Below are 25,809 nucleotides of genomic sequence, written 5' to 3'. Positions count from 1 at the left end.
CCGCTGTGAGTCCTTCAGCTGTTTGGAAAGGGGGAAGGAGATGTCCTCGAGCAGCCTTAGGGGTTATGTGCTTGGGAAGGAGAGGTTGGTAACAGCACCTGAGGGTGGGGAGAGGCTGCTTGGGGGGAGCTGGGTGTGGGAGCTCATCAGAGATCCAGATATAGGCACAAGTGGCTCTTGCTGAATGTGGGCAGAGTATTGATTGCAGTCCTGTGGCGCTCTCCCAGCCTGGAGCCTGCTCGCTCCGTATTGATTTATGATTTTTGCTAAAGACTGATGAAGTTTGCCAGGCTGTAATTGCAAGAATTATTCTTCTTTCCATTTTTCTGAAATTCTTGATCATGGTAATGAGTCTTCCAATTTTTGCTCAGGGTTTTGCCAGGGCTGGTGCTTAGGGGAAAAAGAACAACTTGTGTGCTGAGCTGTGTCTGTTCCAGGCTGGTTGATGATGTTGTGGATAGGGATGGCACAGGATCTATTTGTCCCACTTGGGCAGAGTCTGGGGGTTTTTGTGTGAAAGAATCAAGCAAGTTTTGGGTGGATCTCCAGCAGTGGTGGGGGCAGAGCCAAGGTGACCCTATGAGGGCAACGATAGAACAGGGACAGGGCTCCTTGCCTGTAAAATTGGCCCTGCCAGCTCCAGCTGACCTCTGGTTATTTTGCCCATGTTTCTCTTAAGCTGTGTTTTCTCCCATCATGTCCCTGTTGATGTTTTCTACTTCTTTCAGTCCTTTCAAATTCAACAAACTAACAAACTGTTTTTTGGGAGGCACCAAGCCCCTTTTTTTTTTCTTTTTTTTTTTTTTCTTTTTTTTTTTAATTCTAGCGAGTATTATAAAAGCTTCTGTCACTCCTTCAGCTGACTGTGCTGCTGTCTGCTTTTTCCTGCCCTTATCTTTCCCCTGCAAGCCTGAGCCAGGTTTTTGTACTGCCACCAAGGAGCAGGCACCAGGGATGTCCCTGCTTTGGGGAGGTAATTTTGCCTCCTGCTTTGGGTGGTTATTGTCCCTGCATGCACCGTGATTTATCTGCGCGGCGTCGCACGCAGGGGGAACCTTTTTAAGTGGGATGAAATGAGTTGGCAATTCCCATCCAAGTCGGGGGTTAAAAAGGGAATCAGATTTCCTGAGCCTGCACATCCCATGCTGCTCAGAAAAGGGTCAGACACTGATGAGCTGCTGTGGGTGGATGAGTGGATCAGCACTAAGCCGGCACCTCTGCTTCCCTGCTGCTTCTGTGTGATGGCAAATTTTGAGCCAAACTGTAGGAAATCCTTCCTTGGACCAGAGTTCTTTGGCCCCCTTGGACCTCACCCTGCAAGGCGTGCAGCTGGGTGCTGAGGGCCCCTGCTTGTTCAGGGCACTGAGAGGGATTTTATCTTCATCAGCAACGTGGATGAGGGGATGGAGTGTACGAGTGTACCCACAGCAGGTTCATTGATGATAGGAGGCTGGGAGGGGTGGCTGATACACCAGAAAGCTGTGCTGGTATCCAGTGAGATCTGGATTGGCTGGAGAGCTGGGCAAAGGTGAACCTCATGAAGTTCAATAAGGAGTGGATTTGCCACTGGAAGGACTCATTGCTTTAAATTGGGTTCTAGTGCAGTGACACACCAGGCAAATCTGTAAATGGATGCAACTGCTTTATGCTTACATATCAGCACTGAAATTTGTATGTAATGCAATATAACTGACAATTAAAGTAAAGTGCCTAGTTAGGCTGGAATTATAGAGCCTCTCGGATGCTCTGCAGATTATTACAGCTGCTTTATGCTGCAGCACTTCTGGAGGCTCCACAGCCCTTCAGGCCTTAGTCCTGGGCTGCCCCGTTGTGAGGAGCTGCTCTCCAAAAGTTGGGTCGTGGTTCTCCAGCCCTGTGGGCACCAGCAAGGACCTGCAGTTTGTGTCACTGTGACCTTGGGTGGCACCCAACAGCTACGTGTGTGCTTGATTTACACTGCAAGGGTGGTGCAAAAACAGCAAGGAAAAAGGTCTTTATTTGCCAGTATTTGTTGTCTTGAAAAGTTGTCTAACCCAAACCTGGTGTTAGCAGAGATGTGCTTTTTTCTCTTTGGTTACCCCCTCTTCCCTGAGGCTTGTTGGTGTTGCTGTGGGTACCCACCAAGACCAGCTGGGAGGATGCTCCAGGAGGCTGAGCTGGGAGGAGCAGAGGAGGGGTGGTCCCTCCTCTCTCTTCAGCCTGTCCTGCTCCACCCCTTCATTCAGCTGTGGTGGGTTTGAGGTGTCACCAGCACCCAAGAAGCCCCAGTGCCAATCCAGCAGGTGTCAGCACAAGTGCAGTGCCACAGGCTGGGACAGCAGCCCCTGAGCTGCCTCCAACCCTTCCAGCACCTGGGGAGGGGCTGCAGCCCCTGGGAGTGTCCAGTGATGCTGCCCTGGCTGCTTCTGGGGGGCTGGTGTTGTGCTCAGTGCCCTGTGGCTTCATAAAACTCCTTGTCACAATGCTTGGTGAGCTTCCCAGGAGGTGACAGAAGCTGAAGTTTGGTTTTCAGTGTGTGCGCTCTGGTGCTGCATCTTGGAGCAGCCCCCCTGACCCTGGGCTGGAGGTGTGGGGTGCTCTGGGAGCAGAAGACGGGGTTGAGCTGTGGGACAGGCTCTGGAAAGGATGGAAGACTGGAGGAAGGGAGATGTCCTGCCTCTGGCTAACCTGTACCTGGCTGCTCCAGTGGCAGAACCTACTGCCTGGAGCCAAGGCAATGGTGATTTGATACCACTTGTTCCCAGGGCTCCTTTCTTAAATGGAAGCTTTTTGGGCAGGGTTTGCCTTGCACAAGGGTGTGCTGATGAAGTGACTCCTTCTGTGCCCTTGTCACTTCAAAAAGAGGTCACTGAGGGGGTTTAATTTTCTCTTTTTGCATGATGCTCCATGTCACACTGATACTGGTCCAGCTACAGACAGGATGCTGAAATATTTTAGCCTCCTAAAGACCTAAATGACTCAGAACCTTGGAGCTCTTGTATGAATTTGTTTTAATAGGGGTGTGTGCTTTTTTTTGGCCTTTCAGGGACATTTAAAAGTTGCTCGTAGTCTCTTGTGCATCTGTTTCTTAAATCTGTTTATATTTGCATTTGACGTGTTTCTTTGTGTGCCCATGGTGATAACTGTCTGTTCATCCTGTGAAATAATGTATTCCAGTTTCCTTTCTAAAATACCCTGCAACTTTTGATGGCACTTGGGTACACTGGGTTAACTGGTTGTGAAAAATGGGAGCTTAGTCACTGTGGGTGGATTTAAAAACAAGATGGAAGATTTTTGTTTCCTAAACTCCAAGAGCTAGTGCTCAGAACTTTCCTTACCCTCCAGAAAAAAAAATGGTGATTATCAAAATTCTTCAGTATTGGCTTCATTCATTCACCTTAGACTTAACAGAGAGCTGGTGTCTGCCATCAGTGACTGATTTTCAGCAGTATAGAAAATTCTTGCCCACCAAAACCTCTTTGAAGTCCCCGTGGTGCTTTGAGCTGACTTCCCAGGTAACCTGAAGCAGCTCGTTCCTCCCCAGCTGGTACTAAAAGAAGGCTCATAGGAAATCCTCTCCAACCTGACCTAAAGGTACAGCTGTTCACTCACTCAGTTTTGGGGATCTCAGCAGATGTTTTGCCCTCTGAGGGAGAGGAATTCTGTCCAAATGAGATGGAACTGGGGTACCAGGATCCACACAGTGCTTTTTTCTCCATGCAGTTGCTCTGAGAATGCTTGCCCTTTGGCCATGGGACACCTCAGGATGAGCAGGCTGAAGTGTCTCCTGTTCTAAGCTCTGTCCCTGACCACCTGCCCAGGCTTTGGCTCCTCCTTTGGCCAGGCTGGCTGCTTTTCTAGATTATTCTGCTGTCATCACTGCTTTAATTTTAACCTGCTGTCTGGGACTCTGCTTACACATCCAACAGGGCTCCATCCTCTGGAGTCTCCTGGGGATGATGCAAGGGCTGCCTTCCATTACCATCCAGTTTTCTCCTTCCAGTCTGCTGCTCTTGGGCAGCCCTACTACTTGTGGGGTTTGAGGTTGGTGTGAAGTAGCTGTTACAACTTCTAAAAAAGGTGTTGTGGTTGTTTGCAAGCTGGGACTTGTTCTGGTTCCCACATCTGCAGTGGCCTCACTGTGTTTGGAGAGTTTTGAAATGGGAGGCGTTGGTTGCTATGGCCCAAAGAAGCCTCTGTACAGCAATGTGTGAGATGACCCCATCAACCACAGGGCTGTGTTTATGGCTTGGTTTTGTGGTGTGTTTTGTGTGGGGTTTTTTGTTTGTTTTTATCTTTTTTTTCTTTCCTCTGAAAGTCAGACAAAGGTGTGAGATGCTTGTACCAACATCTTGGTGGCTGTGCAGGGGTGGTGAAGCCTGTGCAGTGCTCTGCCTTACCCTGACTCCAAGTCCCAGTACTGCCTGGGTTTTGATATCTGCTTTAACAGTCTTCACCGTGGCTCCTCTTAAAAAAAAATCAAAACTCAGTTTGTCTCCTGCAAATTAAACTACTGTTTCACTTATGAAGTGCTTTGTTTTACTGTTAAGTGAAGGTGGGAAGCTGACTTACACATCACGGAGTACAAGGCTGCAAACCCCAGCAGAGCAGGTTGCTCATGTGAAATTAGAGATATTTCATCAATATCTCAGAGATATTCCTCAGAGCAGATTCCTTCTGCTGCTTTACAGAAGGCATAGAGCTCCCTTGGGAGAAAAACTCTTGTGGTAACTCTATCTTGAAGGGCTGACCACATCAGCCCTTGAGCAGGGAAGGGCCTGAGGGCTGTTCCTTGCCCCAAGTCACCAGAGGGAAACCAAAGTGCCAGAGGAGGGATGGGAGAGCTTGTGCTACTTCTGCCTCAGCTCTGGTTGTGCTTCCAGGCAGATGGGTCCCTGGTGAGCCAGCTCCAGAGGACTGGGATGCACTGGGGGGGTATGTGGGCATCAATCCCTGCTGGAATATCACTCTTTGATAGCAGATGGAGGCGTTCAAGGAGCTGTGTCTGAGCTTTCAGGCACTGGTGCTTTGAATCCCACTCCCCAACCCACCCAAGCTTCCCAAGAACGGGGTTTCATGAAGTCAGAGGTTCCTCCTGCTTGTTTTCTAAGTGTTGGCACTGTTGGGTTCACAAAGGAAGCTTCACAGCCTTGCAAGAGACTCTGACTTTCCTGCAAAGAGCTGGGGCTCCTGCCTACCTGTCTGGGATGGGACTGCAGAAATGGGGGATGTCCCTGGCCATAGGGGTGTCCCTCACACAGCCAAGGCTGGCTTGTGCCTTGCTGTGTGTGTCTGTGGGTCAGTCTAATCCTCCTGCTTCTTCTCACTGGAGGATTTGGTGAATTGGGGTCTTTTTGCCCCCAAACAGTGCTGCTCTGCACATGCCAAAGGAGGATCCTTGGGGCAGCTGTTGCTGCTTCTCTGCCCTCCCATCAGGTGATGTGGAAGAAGAGGGATGCAAATTCACCTCCTCCTCCCTCCACTCCTCCTGCTGCCCAGCCCAGCCCCTCTCCTGTTGCCTTCAGAGGAACAGATAAGATCACCCGTGGCAGGTGACAGTGTCCTGGAGGCTGTGTCCACCTCCAGAGGCACGCGTGTGTGTGCTGCCCCAGTGCTGCTGCAGGAGCTGTCAAACCTTGCCTCCAGACCAGGGAAACAAACCCATGTCCCTTTCTGTCTCCTTCTTGCCTGGCCTCCCCCTCGGCTGTTTTTCCACTGCCTCCCCCCACCCTCTCCACTCTCCTCTGGCTCCTCTGACCTCCTTTGCCGGGTTGCGTTTCAGGCTGGCTGGAAACGGGGAGCCGATGGGAGATAAGCTGGGGGGGACAGTGTTACCAGGTGAGGGAGCCAGCCAGCGGGTGCTCGGGCTCAGCCCTCCCTCCACCACCCGAGCGATTTTCGGGAGCGCCCTGGACCCCTCCCCGGCAGCGGTGGAGCCCGGCGGAGGGAGAAGGTGGGAGATGAAGGGGAGGGGGGAGGCTGTGCCGAGCCGCTTGATTTTCCCTGGTTGTAAGAGGGAAGCGAGCACGATCTCTCCCCTCCCCATGTGTGAACGGGAGGGAGAAGGTGCTGGGGGGCCTGGCAGGGTCCCCCATGGGTCACCCCCCACCCTGCTGCATCACCAGTTCCCTCGCTTTGTTGGCACCAGTTTGCTCGGTGTCGCTGGGATGAATGTCAGCGCCCGGAGCTGGGAGGCAGGGAGCAGAGATGGTTCAAACAAATTAAAACCATCCCCACCCCTCCCTCCTGAGGATGGCGGGTGACAGGGACGGTGACGGGCGGCTCGGAGAGTCACAAGCAGGCGGCGGGGGCGGTGGGTGACCGGGGGCTGGGTACCGCGCTCTTTCGGGCGCTCGATTCGGAGCGGGAAGCTGAACCGGAGCCGAGAGGAAAAGGAAAGAAAATCTGGGAGGAGGGAAGCACGGGGCTCGGCGAGGCGTGCGGCAGGTTTGCAGCGGTTTTCCCGCGGTGCCAGCAGGCTGCTTGCAGAGGATGGCTCGGAGCAGGGAAAGAGCACTGCACGGGTTTTTTGTTTGTTTTTTAACATGGCATCCACACCAGGAGGGATCCGGAGGATGCGAAGGTGCTTGCCGGGCTGCCTGTTGAGTTAACACCGGGTTTCTTTGCTGGTTCCTCGAGGGTCTTTTTGCACAGCTGGGAATTGCTGTCAGGCACCCTTGCCCCTGGATGTGCTTCACTGACTTAATCTGCTCCGTAGGGCTGTAGTGAGATTTATTTTTTGTTGAAGCCCTTGTTTTTCCTCCGCCCAGCTGGCGTCAGGCGCCGAGGATGCAGAGACACAAGTGCTCCTGACTAGGGAAGCTTTGGCAGTAGGATTTCCCACCAGGTTTGCAGCATCCCTTTATCTGCTGCTTGCCGTAGAAAGGTTTTGTGCTGGAGCTTGGGGAGCAGAACCCACAGGTGACCTCTAACTGGATCAGACTTGCTTGTTTTAAATGTCTGTCCCTCTGCTTGTGCTCAGGTGTTCGGTGACAGGCTGGAAAATCGTGTTAGGCAGGTGCTGCTGGAGCCTAAGGGGTGCCTTCTGCTTTGGAAAACAGGGAGGGAGGACAACTGGTGAGCTCTGAATAGCTGCAAGAAGAGCAAGCGGGGATCCTCTCCACCTATTGTGCTGCTCTTGGTATGCTGGAAGAACAGACCCTTTGGGAATTCATCTGAAGAGCTGATTTCTTGGGGATCCTCATTGCTTTCTGGTCTGGACAGCATCCCTTCGCCTGGCCGAAGGCCACCACAGCTGCCCTGGGCCACCTCCCCTCCCAGGGCCTGCTGGGCGGCTGCTCACCTGGGGGACTCCCAGACCTCTACCATCGCTACGGAGCGATCCTTTCCAGGGGGCATTATGATTTTTTTGCCCCCTCCTCCTTAATTCATCCCTGCAGCGTCGCAAGAAATCCGCGAGCAGCCGGCAGCCGCCCTGGGGCTGGCTGGGGGAGGCAGGGGGGCTTCCTCCCCTCCGAACCGGAGGCCATCCCTGGACTGCCCAACCAGTAATTCCTGGCTAAACTCCTCCTGCCTTGTGCTGTCTCCCTCTCTCTGGCTCCAGCGCTCCCTTCCCGGGCTGACGGAGCGTGCGGGGCCGTAGCATGCGCCAGAGCCCGGTGGGACCGGCGCCCGGGGACGCAGGCGGGAGAGCTCTGGGAGGCGGCGGGGGCCATGGCTTCGTTCGGGAAGCTGACGGAATACTTCAGCCTGAGGAAGTCGAGGACAGAGCTGCGCTCCGGGCAGCGGAGCCGGCGGAGCGGGAGCTGTTGCTGTAGTGTCACTGAGTGCAGGTACGGGGTGGCAGTGGCCTCTCGTGTCCCGGTGTGCCTCCTCGCCTGCCCGGGAGGCTGCAGGGTGGGAGATGGAGTTCTCAAGTGGATTGCTCTCCTTTTTTCTCTCTCTTGGGAAATGCTTGCTTTCCCTTTCCCCCTCCTGAGCACGCTAAGAGCTCTGGAAGCATCGCCTTGGTCCTGTCCGTGGCTCCTGAGCTGCTCATTGCTGTGGGATGGCTCCTTGTCCCAGTGTCTGGCTCCATGCCCAGGGCACATCCCAGGTGGTGGCAGTCCATCTCGGGTGACTGCCTACACGTGTGCCTGCTTGCCTCTGGCACCTGCTTGCTGTGCTGTCCCCTCGTTATGGTGGTTCTTGTGCCACCACTGCCCTTCCTTCAAGGTGCCATGTGCCCTGTCCCTGCCTGCATAGGCAGCCAGAGGTGGCTTCCCAGATGGAGCTGACGGTGTGTGGGTGCTGTTGGAGCCTCCTGGGAGGGTGAGATGGGGTGGAGGGGGTGTCTCTTGTTATACCAGGGGAAAGGGTGCAGTGGTGAGGGGGCACCTCAGGGCAGATAGGTTTATCCTTGGCTCATTGGGGTGTGGATCGCTAAGGGGATGGCACTGGGGAGGGTTGGCCTTGGGCTGCTGAAGCACCCTGGGGTGCTGGGGGGTCCACACAGCCTCAATTTGCAGTGTAAAGAGTGCAATGAAGAAAACTGCTCTGTGCCTGGGTGGCTTAGCTCTCCTTGGGTATTACAAGCAGCTTGTTGAACATGACTAGCACTTGGTGCTGCTCTAGGCTTTTCTCCCTTGTCAGGGCTCATGGTGGGATGGGGTGACTGCCCTGAAGAGTCCCCAAATCCTCCCACTGACCTGCACATGGTGCCCCTCTGCTTCCAGAGGGGTGCAGGTCTCTGTGAGGACACGTGGGTGGCAAAACCAAGATGCTCAGCTTCTTCCTTGGTGGTTGAGCACCTCGTACTCTTTGAAGGTTATTAAAGTATCTCTAGGGATAAAAAAAAAAAAGTTGGAGGTCTGTTGCTCAGCCCCCATTTGCTGCTCTCCACGTTGCTGCTGAGATGTGGAGCCTTGCCATGCTGTTGCTGTCTCCCCTCTTCACTGGGTGCTCACAAGACACAATTTCCCCTTGCCTGCTTGTTCCAAGCCTGTTGCGTGGCTGAGCTTTGTTCTTGCTTGGTAGCTCTGGCTCAGGTGTTTGCTGTGCCAGTGCACACTCACTGGAGTTGGGCATGAGGAGGATCTTGGCAACCTGTGTGCTGCCAAATGTGGTGTCTTGCAGCCCTGCACCACACGGAGACTGAATGGATGCCAGGTCTCAGCCTCTCCCTAGCAGGAGCAGCTGCTTCTGGGGCTCTGCACCCTCTTCATCCCCCATATACACGGTGCTTCAGTCCTGAACCTTCTGTTTTGGGGGGGAGTTGGGTGGTTTTCCATCTAAAAGGTGATATCCTGGTGCCTTCCTAACCCATACAAGGGGTATTGCTGGGGTGCAGTTCATGTAACAAGATTTCTGGGGGTATTCTGGGCACATCTGAGTGCTCTCCTCACACAGGAGCATGGCTCACCATTTGTCAAAGCCATGGGGGCTGCTGCCTGTCCAAGCTCTGCTCTGTGCAGGGCTGGTGCACGAGCCTTCCCTAAAACAGAATTTTTTCCCTGTGTCTGGGTGGTCCAGTGTGGCTGAGCTCGAGATTCAAAGAGCTGTGTTCTCCTTTCATGTGTTTTGTCCCAGGGCAGCTTCTCTGGGCTGGTTTTGAGCACACAAAGTGTTCCTGGTGCCCCTGAGCCCCCCTTATCCCCACCAACGGGGCTCAAGTGCACCTGCAGATACTGAGCCCGTTCCCTTGATTGCACATGGTTGATTATGGAAGTAAAAATAAGTGTTGATTGAAGCATGAGATGCTTTTGAAATCAGTGTCACTTTTCACCCAAGCTACTTGAGATTTTTGCCTGGTTTTTCCTCTCCAATGTCTGTACATTGAGAAGCCCCAGCTGAGACCCCTGACCCAAGCTGAACTGCCTGCTGGCATCCAGAAAGCTGAACACCTCATTGCTGGCATCTGAAAGCAAACAAAAGGCATCTGCTGCCCTGTCTGACCCTGGCCTTTCTCTGGATGATGCTTTTTTCTAGCTCTGATGATCAGCTTGCTGGTTTTATTTCATTTCTTCAGGCAAATGTGGGTAAATTAAATGAAGAAATAGGATGCTCAGACCACACGTTTCTGTACGTGGAGGTACCTGAGGCACCCCAGGCTGGGCAGTGTGGTGTCTTGGCTCCACTGGAGCCTTTGCAGGGCTCCCACTGCACTTGCCAAAGCCCTGTAATCCCCTGGGATCCCAGCAAGCAAAGGTAGGGAGGTCTGCAGTAAAGAGGATGCACTAACTGGAGTTATTAAATTCTAAATATAGTGGTCCCACGCGTTCTCAGAGGATCTAACAGATATTAGCAGGTGTGTAGTTATGGTCTTAAGTAGTATGCCTGCATTTTTAAACTACACCCCCAGATAATGCAGTGCATGTGAGGTGGGTTGGGTAAGTCTGCTGGAGTTAGGAATTTGTGGGCTCCAGCTTGGGCAGCCCAAGCAATAGCATAATGATAAACCCAGCAATAATCTCTCCCCATGTTCAGTGTCAGGGGTTGGAAGGGACCTCTGGAGATCATCCAGTCCAATCCCCCTGCCCCAGCAGGATCCTCCAGGGCAGGACACACAGAACACATCCAGGGGGGGTTTGGAAAGGCTCCAGAGAAGGAGACTCCACAACCTCCCTGGGCAGCCTGGGCCAGGGCTCCCTCACCCTCTCAGGGAAAAAGCTTCTCCTGATGTTTACACAGAACCTCCTATGCTCCAACTTGCACCCATTTACCCCTTATCAGTGGTCATCACTGAGAAGATCCTGGCTCCATCCTCCTGGCACTCACCCCTCAGTATTTATAAATATAAACGAGGTTGCCCCTCAGTCTCCTCCAGGCTGCAGATCCCCACTCCCTCAGCCTTTCCTCAGAAGTGAGATGTTCAGGTGCTATTGGCTTGCAGGAGCTCTTCATCCTCTGCTCTGCCCCAGAGCTTTAAACCATGAAACCTCCTCTGGTCTCTTTTCCAAGCTGAGCTTTGCCAGCTGTGCTTGGCAGGAGGGGAGGGGGTGTCCTGCTCCAGGGTTGCTCCATGTTATGAAGTGAGTTGGACACTCAGCTCTCCAGGGGTTGTGGAGCTCCAGCTGTGACAAAGCAGGGCTCAGAGTGTCTCCAGGGTGCAGTGGCAGTGGGGTGTGAACACTCCAGCCAGAGCTGTGCCCAGGCAAGCGTGTAAGTGATTTATTTGCAGTAACTTTTGTCAATCTGGTAGGAGCATTGATGGATGAGCCAAACACTCTGCTGGGCTGGTGCTGGAGCTGTGCTGGGTGAAGTTCTGGATCAGCTCAGAGGCTTTTCAGCAGCTCAGAGGCTGCAGTGCTGGGTGCTGGTGCCCTTTGGGCAGGACAGGAGGGGCCAGGGGTGCTTGCTGAGGTTTGAAGGGTTTCTTTGTTTTATGGTGCCAGCCTTTAGGTTCTTGTGCCCAGCTCTCTGCACGCTGGCAGGGTGGGTAGGGAGAATTTGCTTCTGGCACAGAGAAGCAATGAAAGGAAAAAGACAGGTTTTACAAAATTGGTCATCTATTTAGTGAGATATTTTTAAACATAAAGGGCTGGACAGCTAATTTTGGGTTCCTGCAGCTTTTGAAAGTGGATTAGAAAAACCAAATGGCTGAAAGAATGGCTTTGCCCTGCTGTGGGTGTGCTGGGGGAGGCTCCAGGGCAGGATGAAGTTTTAGGAAGTGGGCTGGCACCTTCCCAGGCTGCTGGGTCTTGGCCCCGGGTGTGTGGCAGGGAGCTAACCTGGCAGAACCCATGGCTGAGGTCCAGGGTGGATGGGGATCTGGTGTCATCTGAGAGTTAATGGGTTTTCCTGAGAATTTCTCAAAGTGACTCTTGCAGTTGGTCTCAGCCTGAATGCAATGCCAGCAAGGAGAAAACCCCTGAGAACATCAGACCTTTTGTGGGAGCAGTGACCTGCAGCAGTAACAAATAACACTGCATTAAAAATCCCAGAAAATGTCCAGGGGTGGTTTTTGGGAGGCATTGTGTCCTTTAGGCAGTAACTTGGAGGTGATTTGATTTAGTGGCTTTCTCTCTTGGCTCAGTACTGTTTTGGGACAGATCTGCTCACCTGCCTTCAGGAGGAGGATGTGCCTTCCCTTTTTGATAGTTATCATAGAATCCTAGAATTGGCTGGGTTGGAAGGGACCTCAGAGCTCATCAAGTCCAACCCTTGATCCACTCCCCCCGTGGTTCCCAGCCCATGGCACTGAGTGCCACATCCAGGCTCTTTTGAAATATCTCCAGGGATGGAGAATCCACCCCTTCCCTGGGCAGCCCATTCCAATGGCTGAGCACCCTCTCCCTAAAGAAATTCTTTCTAATGTCCAACCTAAACCTCCCCTGGCACAACTTGAGACCTCTTGTGCCCTCTTGTCTTGCTGAGAGTTGCCTGGGAAAAGAGCCCAACCCCCCCCTGGCTCCAACCTCCTTTCAGGGAGTTGTAGAGAGTGATGAGGTCTCCCCTGAGCCTCCTCTTCTCCAGCCTCAACACCCCCAGCTCCCTCAGCCCTTCCTCACAGGAGTTCTGCTGGATCCCTTCCCAGCCTCCTTGCTCTTCTCTGGACCTGCTCCAGCACCTCAATCTCCTTCCTGAGCTGAGGGGCCCAGAACTGGACACAGGACTCAAGCTGTGGCCTCCCCAGGGCTGAGCACAGGGGCAGAATCCCTTCCCTGGACCTGCTGGCCACGCTGTTCCTGAGCCAGCCCAGGATGCCATTGGGATTCTTGGCTACCTGGGCACAGCCTTCTCTATGGTACCCAGAGCCTTCTGTGCTCCCCACAGCTTCAATGTGCTCCTCTGGAGACTGCTGCCTGGCTATGGAAATGGAGATCTTCAGGATGGGGGGAGAGAAAGGGGAGATTTGTGCCTGGTCTTGGATTGTGCATCCTTCTTCTGGGGGAGAACTTCAGCTTTGGAGGCAGCAGAACTGAAGGCCACAGAAACTTTGGGGGTGAAGAGCCTACTCCTTGGTGGGCTCTAGGAGAGGAGCTTTTCCCTGGCTTGTTGGGGAGGCAGTGGGGCAGCCTGTGGTGAAATCCAGGGAAGTTGAGCTTGGTAAACAAGAATGAGAGGTGTTTTGCTCAACTGGGGAGCAGGCAGGGTGTTTGCTATAGTGTTTCTGTGCCTTTTTTTTTTTCCTCAATACCTGATGTTGAAAGTTAGTGTTAATTAGCAGTGAATTAAATTATGTCAGAATTAAATGACAGGAAAAATTCCAGCTTGCCTGTCCTGTTTTGCCCATGTCATTAGGGGACCTCAGGCTGAAGGAATGAAGGGGATGAAGGAATGGGGCTCTGGGGGCTGCTCCACCTTTGAGCTCACAGGGGGAGCAGAGCAGGGGCTGGGTGTCCCTGCTGCTATAGCAGTCAGAACCTTTTCTGGACCTCGTAGGAAACTGAACCAAGGAGCTGCTGTGTGCAATGGGGGGCTGTGGCCTCCCCTCCTCTGGGGGTGTTTTCCATGCTGGTTTCCTGATCCATGTTCCTTGCTGTGTAGTTTGATGGGCTTTGAGGTGGGAAAGTGGGGAGGGAGGGGTGGCAGGCAATGTTTTCTTGGCAGGATTGTGCTTACTTGGTTTTTTTGGGGGTTTAAAAATATCTCTTCAGCTCTGGCAGCACGGCTGTGTTCAAACACGTGGTTGGGATGGAACTGGCAAGTTTTGGGGCTAGAAAACTGCACTGAAGGAATAAATCCTGTGTTAGTGGCACACAGTGTGGGATGGATAGAAATGGCAACAGGTTTTTCACCTCTGGTTAAGAGCACAGCCTAAAGAAGAGTCCCCATGACTCAGGGGGACTGCCCTGAGCATCCTCCTGGGGCACAGCAGTCACACTGAGTTGCTCAGTATCACATCACAGTACTGGTGACTGGTTCCCTTCATTCCAAGTCCCAGTCCAGGGGTTTTTAGTTGATGCTGGCTGTTTGAGACAGCTGAGAGCCTGCAGGATGTGGCAAGAAGCCACTCAGGGTGTGCAGAGCTCCAGGGGAGCCTCTGTCCATCTGCCACCCTTGGGAATGCTCAGGGGTATCTTATGCTCCCTCCTGCAGTTTAATCTTGCCAGTGTGCAGGGATAATTTTTCCCAGGTTCTGTATCCTGCAGCTTGACCTGGGTAGAGAGGCTTTTTACCACGTAGTAAAACTTGCCCCCCAAGGGCCATCTCTGCAGGGCACTGCAGAGCTCTCACACGTAGCTGGTGATTTGACTTTTTCCACTTGGTTTTTGACATGGTTTGAAGGAAACCTTTCTGCTTCCAAAGTGACACATGAATATGGAAAAATACTTGCTTTTAAAAAGAGAAAACGGGGAAGTTGGAAGTGCTTTTGAGTTGAATGAGATGTTTCCATCTGAATTTATTCAAGAAGGTGTTTATGGCACTTGTATTTGAAACTTCCCAAAGCTGACACCTCCCTTGCCAGCTGGGAGGCCAGCAGAGAAACATAGGTGCACAGATTTGCTTTTTTATTATGAGAATTCATTGCAACCTATTAGAAAAGAAATAAAAAAAAACTTGTCCATGGCTACTGCGTGGAAGAAGTGTGCTGGTGCCTGACCAGGCTGAGCTGGAAATAGAGCCCTAAATCCAGTGGCAGTGACTCAGACCCTGGCCAGCTTTGCAGAGGTGCTGAGGGCCCATTAATCCTGTCAGCTGTGCTGGGCAGCAGACCTGCAGCATCTCTACAACTGCCCTGAGAGTGCTTGCCTGGCCATGTGAGAGAGCTTCGGGAGCTGGAGCTGAAACCTTCAGCCTCTGTCACCTGGAGAGATGCTGGATCACAGGGTGATGGGTTGGGTGTCTGCACTGGGGGGGCTGCTCCTGCTCCTTCCCACCTGCTTTGGCATCTCTGGGTGGCTGAGGCCGTCGGGGTGATGGGTGCCCTTCAGCTCTTGCATTTTGCAGCTGTTTTCTTCGCCCTCTGCATTGGTGGTGAGGTGAAGGACTGAGTCTTCCTCCCCTCTCCTCTGTGTCAGCTTTTCCCCCGGCTGCACGAGCGCCGCGTCCCCGGTGCCTCCCAGAGATGTCAAGCTGTCAGACACAAACACTTCTGTTTTGTGAGCAGAGTGGCAGTGCCACCAGAGGAAATGACATTTAGCTTTTGTTGCTTGATCAAGCTGCCTGGGCTTTGCATATTAAGCCTGAAGAGGCTTTTTAGCTTTGCTCTTCTCCTTTATTGTTTGCATCGCTGCAGCTGGGATCTATCAGGAAGGGGCAACGTGGAGAAGTCTCTTTACCCATCAAACCTGCTCTTGCCAGGGGCAGAGCTCTCCACACGATGTGTCCTGGTTCTCCACGGAGGTTGCTATGTGCTGGGGACACCTGGGTGCATTTCCAGTTCCAGCACCCCATGACCTGACCCCAGCTCTGCAGCACTCCTGGTCCCGGCAGGTTGCTGGTTCTCTCCTTTCTCCCACCAGCACCTTTGCAGGGGGCAGGGATGGGGACAGCCAGCTGTGCCTTGCTGCTCTGCTCCCCTCTGCTTCTCAGTGCCCCTCAAAAACCTGCTCCTGGCTGTAGGTAGAGGTGTGTTTAATATCTCTCCTATTAAAATGTGTATACGTGAGCCTGGGAGCTGGCTGGGAAAATCAAACTCGCTGGATCTGGCAGGCTGGAAAAGCAGAGCTGAGCTCTCAGGATCATCATCTTTGTGGGGTTTTGGGGCCACATTGGATCTAAAGCCAAGTGCTGTGGTTTGTGCCTGGTGTCCTTCCTAGCTTCTGGCCTCTTTTTAAAGCTAATCTTTTGGGAGATGAGGTTGGGAGCTGACTATTTTCTGCACAAGCTGAATTAATCTTTGCCTGGATTAGGCAGGAAAAAATGGATCGTCATCCCTTATTTTGGATGGGGGAGCGAGAGGAGGGGGAAGTTATGCTGGTATTAAGAGGAATTACATATGTAGCATGACTACAGAAAACTTCTCCTTCATCAAAAAGCCTTGGCCTGTGAGTCACAGTTGCTAGAAAGACTGTTTGCTTCCTAATTCCCCCACTGTTTTGGCACTGAGTCACAGCTGGGTGGGTGTGCAGGTAGGAAACAGAAGCACCAGCAATACACACTGGGACTCGTGCAGGGAGAAGGGGAAGGAAGTGATTTCAGACAGTGGACTTGAATTTTAACAGCTTCTAATAAAAGTGCTGTCTGGTGAGAGGAAGAGTTCTGCCTGGAGGTTTGGCCCTGTTTGCCCTGCTCCTGCCCACCTGTGGTGTGCCAGGGGATGCTGCCCTGAGTGGCACAGGAGGGGTTTGCTTACTCCTGGGGTAAATGGAGCTCTCCAGGTGGGAGTGGGTTTGAGGAGGACCTGGCCAGACACAGGGGAGGTGTAGAATCATAGAATGTTCAGGGTTGGAAGGGACCTCTGGAGATCACCCAGTCCAACCCCCCTGCCCCAGCAGGATCCCCCAGGGCAGGACACACAGAACACATCCAGGGGGGTTTGGAAAGGCTCCAGAGAAGGAGACTCCACAAATTCCCTGGGCAGCCTGGGCCAGGGCTCCCTCACCCTCACAGGCAGGAAGTTTCTCCTCATGTTGAGGTGGAAATTTCTACATCCAACCCTGATGGAGCAGCAGTATTAAACACCAGGCTGGCAGGCTGGCAGCAAAGTCTTATGACTTTTTTTTTTTTTTTTTTTTTAATTATTTGGAAACAGAAGTGCTGAGGTACTAACAGGCTGACTCCTGTTCTTACCTCTGCTGTCAGAGTGGTTCCAAAGAATGTTTATCAACAGGGTGATAGGTGCTTTATATATATAAGTACATATATATATATAATATTCAACCCATTATTCCTTGTGCTGGTCCTGGGCACCTCTGAGAAGAGATTGGCCCCTTCCTTTTGACACCCACCCCTCAGGTACTGATGGGCATTCAGAAGATCCCCTCTCAGCCTTCTCTTCTCAAGGCTGAACAGCCCCAGGGCTCTCAGGCTTTCTTCACAGGAGAGATGCTCAAGTCCCCTCATCATCCTCATAGCTCTGCCTTGGGCTCTCCCCAGCAGATCCCTGTCTGTCTTGAATTGGGGAGCCCCAGACTGGATCCAGTATTCCAGGTGTGGTCTCACCAGGTCAGAGAAGATGGGGAAGAGAACCTCCCTAGACTGCAAATCCATGTTTATGGAAAAACTGAAAAGCTTCAGTGCATTTTTCTGTTGCTTTAGGGAAGAAATAGCTAAAATGTAGCTAATGGAAGGACTCTTTTCTGGTCCACGTTATAGAAGTCTCCAGAGCACACCCGCAGCTGGCACCAAGTGCTCTGGGCTTGACACTTGGAGCAATAGAAGCTCAAAGCCTCGTGGTGGTCTGGGGACAGCTCCCCACTGGCTGGGAATTTGGTTCAATGCCTGCAGTGGAGCTGGAAAAAAAATAACACAGTTTGAATAAATGAATGGTAGTGTCTGGCCTGAGTATTTCCTTTTCTCTTTTTAACAGCTACATTTAGGTAAACGTTGAAATGGAAGCCATAAAACAGCCACAGTGCCAGAGCTCTGAACTGATGTGAAATGTTCTATTATTATTTACTATTATTATTATTATTATTTACCTTGTTCCCCTGGAACTGTGCATGCCATGGCTGCCTTTGCCTGTTCACAGGATTTTTCTGGGAAATTTGCTAACTGAGCCCTGCTCCACAGGGTGGGGATGAAAAGTGAGATGGGGGATGCAAGGGCACAGCTGGTCTGGAGGGGGCAATGGGTGCTGAATGCTGCTCCTCCAAGGGACTCCTCAGAAATGTTTTGCTGAGGTTTTCTCTGTGTTTTCTGGGGTGTGGGGAATCCTTACCTGCATCTCCCAAAGTCCCTGTTGAATTTTTGGAGCAGTTACTCCTCCATGCTGGGTATTTAGTCCAGTGTTTGGATCATGGTCCCCGCTGGAGAGGTGGCAGAGGCAGCTTTTGCAAACCAGCTGATGGAAATAATGGTATTTACCAGCTCACAGCTGAGCCTGAGAAGGTATTTTTATACATTCCCGTGGCTTGGGTTGTTTTAGTTTTCTGTCTCCCCTTTTCTGAACTTGCAAACTGAATGCTGCTTTGGTTTTTGTTTTGCTTTGAAACTGTTTCACAGCCAGATAAAAGATGCTGTTTTCAGCTATCATCCTCTGTTGTTTAATCCCCTGTTATCTTTTAACAACATGAAGATGGCTTTGTGGAGGCTTGGCTTGAGCTGGGAAGAAGAAAGCTGTGGCAGGGCTGAGCTCCTGCTGCCTGGGGAGCAGCAGTCGTGCTCTGTGCAAGCAGCACAAGGGTTGCTGATGCCTCCTCTCTGGTCCCAAATGACCCAAAGAAATAACCAAGCATGGTTGTATGGTCCTCAGGGCAGTACTAGGACTGTCCAAACTTCTTGTGAGCAAGTTCTTGTGATCTGAACACGCTCCCGTGCCCCATGAAGTGCTACGTTCTTCCCAAATCCTCGGGCTCTGCTTTTTGATGCCCCCCTGTACTAGAGCTGCTTGTATTGCTTCCTCTCAGACACCTTCTTGAGCCTTCCCTGCTGCTGCCCCATCCCCTCACCCTTCACTCCTGGCCCTGCCACTACTTAGGGCTTTGGACCATGTTGGAAGCCTTGTGCTTCTGTCCAGGAACAGCTTTGAAGGCACTCGCAGCCTCCTGTGCTCAGTTTCCCCTCTCCTCCTGCTGCTTCCCTTTCCTGTGCAGCCCCTCTGCAGAATCCAGCTGCAGGCAGAGGTTTTCCTGACTCCTGCTGCCATCTGGATGGGGATGGAGAAGAGCATTGCATAAACTGCTGCTCATCTCCTCTTCCTGTGGCACACAACCCTCCCACAGCTCCTCACTTTGGGCTGATGAAGAGAGATGAATGCTGCACTGTGGAGCTGAGCTCTGCTGGGAAACCCCCTGATTTTTATTCCTTTTGGGGCTCTCTGGGATGTGCATCGTGCCTCTGCCCCCTTAGACCCAGCTGGGTCTCTGGAAACTGTTTCAGGGGGTAGATGTGGGTGTTTTGTTTATTTTTTTCAATTTTGAAGCCACTGCTGGTGGTCAGAAGCTGTGTGGTTCAGCTGCAGGAGGATGGTTCTCCCTGATCAAAGGCTTGTGTGCCCTTGCCCCAGCTCCAAAGAGGGTTATGGTGGGTAATTGCTCCTCCTGGCTTGTAGCATCTCTCATTTTCCTGAATCCATCTGAAACCTTTGCCGAGGATTTAAGGTCAGGTTGCTAAGTTACACCTCCTTGGAGGAGCAGGCTCAGCAGCCTCTTGCTGGCAGAGCTGGGAGCTGTGTCCCTCTGCAATAAGTGGGCTCTCCTGGCCACCATCCCTGCCATCCTCTGTCAGGCTGATCTCAATACCTCGTTCACTCATTCTTCTCCAGTCCTTCAGCTTTTTAAGCTTCCTTTGCTCAACAGATTCACTGAACTAATTGACTGAGGGTGTAGAGGAGCCACCACCAATTACTGGTGGAATGCTGCGTGGTCCTGTTGGATGAGGAGCAGCTGTGTGGCTCCTTTGTCATCTTTTTTTTTTCCCCCTTATTTTTCCCTTTGGGGCTGTGAGTTATTTAGGACATGTGCTGTTCCCCCTGGAGCTTTGAAATGGCCTCACATATTGGGGTGTATGGAGGGAAGAAAGCCACAGCTCTGGAGCAGGCAGGTGAGGTCCAGAGCAGGTGGTGGCTCTCTCCTCTGCTCCTCTCCCTTCTGAGCATTGCTTCCTGTCTTTAACATCTTTCTGTCTTTCCCATTTTCCATGAACAGCCTGGCTTTGGGAAGATGAGGAAGCTGGATGAAGCCCAGTGGCTGCTTGGGTTTGTCTGAGAGCTGCAGCAGAGTGAGGGCTTCCCCCTTCCCAGGAATGGGACATTTCCAGAGAGTGACACTCCTTGGCCATTTCCAGGAGGTGTCTGGGAGGTTTTCTTTCTCACTTCAGTGGGAAATTCTGTAAATCAGTGAGGCTTATTTTGGGGTCCTTTATGGATGATGCAAGTAGTTGGGTTTAGGGTTAATTTTTCCCCCCTGCTTGCCTTCTCTGCTGGGTCGCTGGATTCCTGCTGTGGCTGGCATGGTGGAGACTCCTCCAGGCTCCCTTGGGGGGAGATGAAAGCTCTCTCCTCTCTTTCAAAATGAAACTAAAAGAAGCCTTCAGGTTGGGCTGGGAAGTGCTCCCTGGAGAGCAACTTCTCCATATGGCAATAAACAGGGAGCAGAGGCTGGGGCAGGTGTGCAGCTGCTTCCAGGAGAGATGCAGGCTCTGCCTTCCCCTGGTTTCCCATGCATTCCCCTGCTCTCTGTCCCTCTCTTCCCTTCAGCTCTGCTCAGCCCTTTCCCTCTCTTGTCCTGGGATGATGGAAAAGCCACGCAGTGAGGACATCACCAGGCACAGGACTTGTGTTGAGATGTGTTCTGCCTCTTTTTTGCCCTTTTTTTTGGGGGGCCTTTTTTGATGCCCCTTTTTTGATGGGACCTGCTCCCATCCCCCAGTGCAAGACTTGGCATATTCTGAGATTTTGGAGGAGGATGGTGGTTGTGTTGCTGGTGTGCATCTTGGTCACCCCTGCAGCCCCATCATCAGAAATGGTTGAGTTTTGGCCCCACAGGGATCTTAAACTTGTGTTTTTAGACACAGTGTTTGCTACATGAGTCTTGTCTTACTCTCATCTGGGTCTTCCCTGTAGTGCATGTCCCTAGGGGCTGTGTTTTTTGTCCCCTCTGCTTTCAGTAACCCTCTTCAGGGCTGGCCCTCTTCAGATATTGGAAAGTTGCTATAAAGTCACTGCAGAGCCTCCTCATTAGATGCCATCTGCAGCTACAGAGCTTACAAATTGCTCTTCTAAGGGTGTCAGTTCTTCCCTTTGCTCCCCCTCCGTGTGTTTTGTGTGAGTGACACTGCAGGTGTGAAGGTCTGGGAGCACTTCAGACCCTAACAGTGTTCTGCAGGGGATGGAGCTCTATGCAGGTCTGTTTAGAAAGCACTGAGATTTTACATGCAAGAAAAAAAGGAACATATTGAACTCTGGCAGAGCCCAGGCTTCATTTATGCAGTGCAGTGACGTGTTATGCTTCATCCCTGATGTCTTGTGCCAGAAAAATGTGTTCCAGTGAGAGGTGCACAGGTTTCACCAAAATAGAAACGACTCAGGATGCTAATTCTGGCTTTGTAGCCCCTGGCATAGCTGGTGGATGCCAGCAAAGCATGGGCTTTGGTGTGGGCAGGATGATGCTGGGCTCCCAATGCCTCACCATCCCTCAGGAGCTTCTCTTCCCCCTCTACTCTGCCCTGGTCAGGCAGCGTCTGGAATATTGTGTCCAGTTTTGGGCCTTTCAGTTCAAGAAGGAGGGGGAACTGCTTGAGAGTCCAGTGCAGAGCCACAGAGATCAAAGGAGTGGAACATCTCCTGGTGAGGAAAGGCTGAGGGAGCTGGGGCTCTGCAGCTTGGAGGAGAGCAGAATAACCTCTCATGTTGTTCACATGTTGATAAAAGGGGTGAGTGCCAGGAGGATGGGGCCAGGACCTTCTCAGGGGTGATCAATAATAGGACAGGGGGTAATGGGTACAAGTTGGAGCAGAGGAGGTTCCATGGAAACATCAGGAGAAGCTTTTTCCCTGTGAGGGTGAGGGAGCCCTGGCACAGGGAGGTTGTGGAGTCTCCTCTGGAGCCTTTCCAACCCCCCCTGGATGTGTTCTGTGTGTCCTGCCCTGGGTGATCCTGCTGGGGCAGGGGGGTTGGACTCAATGATTTCCAGAAATCCCTTCCAACCCCTGACATTCTCTGATTCTGCCCCAGCCCCCATCTCACTGCTCCCTCGTGGGTGACACCAGATGCCAACCCAAGTCAGGAGCTGCTGTCACATTTGTTAAAGGGATTGAACAAAGCATCATAATAAATGGAGTGGTGACAGGAGGGCACTGAGGGTCAGGACCTTTTTGTGTGATAGACTCTCCCTGCACGACCTTGAGGACCAGCTTAGTGGAAACAGATAAAATTCAGTGGTGGTGTGTGCTGGGAGGCAGAGTGAGCCCTGGCACTCCTGGCCCAGCACTGAGAGGTGATGGGGGATGGCTGCAGAGTGCTGGGTCTGAGCTGGAGGGAAGGCAAGAGAGTCCTGTGGAAACAACCGTGGGGAATGAGAGCTCATTTTCTGAAAGAAGTCACTTTAATCAGCCTAGAAAAATACAGGCTGAAAGGGGCTGTGACGATGGCAGGATGGAAATTAATCATGGGAGCAAACAGCAGAGAGGGGGAATAATTATTTAAGCTAAAGGTTAATATTGGCATAAGAATAAGCGAGCATAAAACCTGCTAACAATTGAATTTCGGATGGAAATTTGAAGGGTTTTGTACCATTCAGTCTAAGATTTGGGAAGAGCCTTGTGTGAGGAGAAGCCCTTGGCTGGTCCATGTTGGAGTGTGCTGGGGAACTCAGGATCAGGTGTGGGGTCTGTGCCAGAGGGGCCAGGCTGCAGCCCTTGGCACAGGGTGACCCTGCTGTTTGTCCTCACCCCATGGTGGTGCTGGGCACCTGCTCCTTTTCACCACATTCCTGAGATCTTTACAGCATGGCCTGGGCAGTCCTGAGGGTGGCACTTGAGGACCATCCCTTGAGGGAGGCTCTGGGGTGAAGCAGGAGGAAGAGGATCTGTTCCAATGCCCCACTGCCAGACTTGGCATACTCTGAGCTTGTGGAGGAGGAGGATGGTGGTTGTGTTGCTGGTGTGCATCTTGGTCACCCCTGCAGCCCCATCATCAGATGTAGTTGAGTTTTGGCCCCACAGGGATCTTAAACTTGTGTTTTTAGATACAGTGCCTGCTACATGAGTCTTGTCTTACTCTCATCTGGGTCTTCCCTGTAGTGCATGTCCCTAGGACCTCCTGGTTGACCTGGTTTCCACCAGGAAAAGCATTCTGCTGCCTCAGGTGATGTTCAGTGGGGTTTTTACTCTCTTACAGGCAATTCCTATCACTTTGGTCTTGAACCTTCTGTTTTTTTTATTTGCTTCATTCTGATTATCCATGAGTTTTGAAGTGGGGAGGGTGCTGGACTGCCTCATATGCTGGTTTTGCTGATTGTGCCTTGCTAAGCAGGCATCTCAGGTGCTTTAGCAAGAGTTGTGGCTTCTTGTAGCTTTCTGAGCTCAGCTGATGGAAAAGCAGGTGGTGGCCCTGGCTGTGTGGGACCAGGCAGACCCATCTGAAGGGCATTTTCTATTTCTGAGCTCTGTTCTGTGTCTGCTGCCACCGGGGAGAGGTCTGCAGCCCCAAGGAGGTGGCCAAGTTCCCCTTGGAGCATCTCTCCAGGCTCCCCCAGAGCCAGACAGCAGAGGACCACGAACACTTTGGGGGAGGTGGGAGCCATCTGAGTTCTTGATGGCTTTTTGCTTGTCTCAAAACCTGATGTTGACCTCCAGATGTGCCTTTTGTTGCTTCAGGCATAAGCACAAGATTCTAATAAAAAAAAATACACTGGTGAGGGCAGAAGGTTTTGCTGGAACAGCAGCAGTTTGGCAAACAAAGGGTGTGGTGTGGGGAAGATGGTCTCTCCAGTGGCAGCCTTGTCTGTTATAGAAGGGTCCTGCCTTAAAAAAATTGTCCCACTTACTCATTGGGGTGATCCCTGTGTTTCCTCCCCTCAAGGTCTCTGGACAGAAAACTGCAGCGACCGCTCCTGGGGAAATCCCGAACGCTGCCCAGCATCCCCCAGTCCCCCGTCCTGAGCAGGCTCCCACTCCTGGACTCCACAGCCTACAGGGAGGAGATGCCAGAGCAGAAGTCCTACAAGAAGCATTCAGCCTCTGACCACCAGAAAGGCTGCACGGTCCCTTCTACTGGTGAGTGCCACAGCACTGGGTTCAGCTTCTACCTCCTTCTGCCAGGGACCTGCAGAACCACCCCGAACCTTTCCTGCTTCTCCAAGGGCAAAACTAAAAGGAAATCCAACCTCGGTCTTTGGGGCATTTATCCAGTTCCAAACCCAGCCCTTCTTGAGGAGTTTTGGGTTTTTTTTTTGTCCCTCTCTGAGTGTTTTACTCAAATCTCCCCATTTTTCATGTTACACTGATGAAAAAGTGAAGGCAGCTTGTGAAATCCACCTAATTTGGGGAGGTGATGCTCTGGGTGAGCTGTATGTCCTGGCCACCTGTGCCAGGGCAAGCTGCTATCTCTGGACCCTGCAACAGACCAAAATACCCCTTTTCTGTGATGTGAAGTCACCTTCAGGGTGCTCATTCCTGGTCTCCATCAGGAGGAGCAACAGCAGAGAGTGGCACCATTGAGGTCTCCTCAGTTTCTTGTCCTGGCAGGGTATTTGCTGCAGCAAATATTCCCCAGCCTGGGAGTCTGTGTTGGCCTTCAGATCAGCTGAGGTTTTTTATGATGTTCTCCTCCTCTTGTGCTGATCCTGATGAAATACCAGTATGGCTGGGCCAGCTGCTCTGAGCAATTTTACTGGGAGAGCCATTGGCAGCCAAAGTGTTTCAGTGCTTTTGGTGCCATTGGAACCATGCTGGTGCCATCAAAATCATGGGGAAAGGATTATTAGCACTGAAGCAAAAATAAGACCTGCAAGGCAGGGTTGATCAATCCAGAGCAAAATAAAATCCTTGTAGAACAGCTCCCTTCAAAGAGCACCCTTGGATTTTTAAATTTTTTTTCTTTTTAAAATCTAACCTGCTCACAGTCAGATCACTGTGAGTTACCCAGCCAAGCAGCTGCTGAAACCCTGGATTAATTTGAATGCTCTGCAGGCTGCGTTTTATTTCCTGGTGCTACTAATTCTCCCAAAAAGTCATGCAGAGAGAGGATCTTTGGCACGTTGCTAAGCCTGTTCTGCTGCAGCACCCAGGGGATTGCTCTCCCTGCATGAGAGCCCCATGAGTCTCTCCTCAGCCCTTTGAGTTGTGAGGAGAGGCTCTTGATGTGGGAGGAAAACTCATGGGCAAGGTTGTGTAGCTGAATTCTGGGGACCTGAGGGAGTGGGGACACTTGTGAGGAGGGAGGTAATGGCAGGCAGCTCCATTGCTTGGAATCAAAGGTGGTTTGTGATGTTCTGTGAGCACTCAGAATGGTTTGGGTTGGAAGGAACCTTGAAGCTTATCCAGTTCCAATCCCCCTGCATGGGCAGGGACACCTCCCACCAGCCCAGGTCACACAGGGCTTCATCCAACCTGAACTTAAACACTTTCAGGGATGGGGAATCAACAACCTCCCTAAGCAACCTGTTCCAGTGTCTCACTACCCTCACAGTGAAGATTTTTTTCCTCCTATCAAACCTAAATCTCCCCTCTTTCAGTTTGAACCCATTACCTTGTCCTGGCACGATCCTTTCTGGTGAAAAGCCCCACTCCAGCTTTCCTGTAGGCCCTTCATGGGCTGGAAAACTGCTGTAAGGTCTCCTTGAAGCCTCTTATCCAGGCTGAACAGCCCCAACTCTCTCAGTCTGTCTTCTTAGCAGAGGTGGTCCAGCCCTTTGATCATCTCTGTGGCTCTTCTCTGGACCCTCTCCAAAAGGTCTGTATCTTTCCTGTGCTGGGGGTTTCAAAGCTGCACACAGGATTCCAGGTAACCCCCCTCAGGATTTCCTGTGTTGTGGTCTGCAAGAACAGACCTGAGTAAATGGTGGAGATGAACAGACCTGGATAAAGAGTTTCCTGGTAGAGAGGAAACCAAAGTGCTTTGCAGGTCTGAGAGAGCATCTGCCATGAAGGACACAGTGTCCAGAGCACCCTTCAGCACCCAGCAGGTCCCTGCTTGGTGTGCTGGTGTTCCAGAAAGCTGAGGTGGAGGGGAAGACTGTGGGATGAAGTCCCAGTGTGAGTCAGACCCACCACAAACTCCATCACCTGCTGCAAACACCTCCTCCCATGTGAGCACAGATGGGGTGAGCACCATGGAGCAGCCACCCAAGAGCAAACCTTGGGCACAGCCCCCCCTGCACACAAGGGTGGAAGGAAAAGCCT

At 52.0% G+C, this 25,809-nt stretch overlaps 3 protein-coding genes across 5 annotated transcripts in view; all 3 read left to right on the top strand.

The window, feature by feature from the left end:
* The window catches only part of TBC1D24 (TBC1 domain family member 24), a 371,517-nt gene that overhangs the window by 7,828 nt on the left and 337,880 nt on the right, over positions 1-25,809 (top strand). The gene's annotated exons all lie outside the window — the stretch shown is intronic.
* VRK3 (VRK serine/threonine kinase 3) overlaps positions 1-25,809 on the top strand; it is a 362,077-nt gene that overhangs the window by 118,478 nt on the left and 217,790 nt on the right. The gene's annotated exons all lie outside the window — the stretch shown is intronic.
* LOC139804148 (ankyrin repeat and fibronectin type-III domain-containing protein 1-like) overlaps positions 1-25,809 on the top strand; it is a 185,522-nt gene that overhangs the window by 15,520 nt on the left and 144,193 nt on the right. Inside the window, exons 1-2 of one of the 3 annotated variants that reach the window (XM_071761022.1) lie at positions 6,404-7,772; positions 23,489-23,682. In XM_071761022.1, coding sequence (XP_071617123.1) covers positions 7,654-7,772; positions 23,489-23,682 — 313 coding nt within the window. In that variant the 5' untranslated portion in view covers positions 6,404-7,653. Of the gene's footprint in view, positions 1-6,403; positions 7,773-23,488; positions 23,683-25,809 lie in introns of those variants that run through there. The other 2 variants (XM_071761024.1, XM_071761023.1) reach the window with 2 other exon arrangements.

This window comes from Heliangelus exortis, chromosome 17, assembly GCF_036169615.1.
Source record: "Heliangelus exortis chromosome 17, bHelExo1.hap1, whole genome shotgun sequence".
In the NCBI taxonomy this organism is placed as follows: Eukaryota; Metazoa; Chordata; class Aves; order Apodiformes; family Trochilidae; genus Heliangelus; species Heliangelus exortis.
The sequence above is the reverse complement of the archived record's forward strand: the minus strand, read 5'-3'. Positions and strand labels throughout refer to the sequence as shown.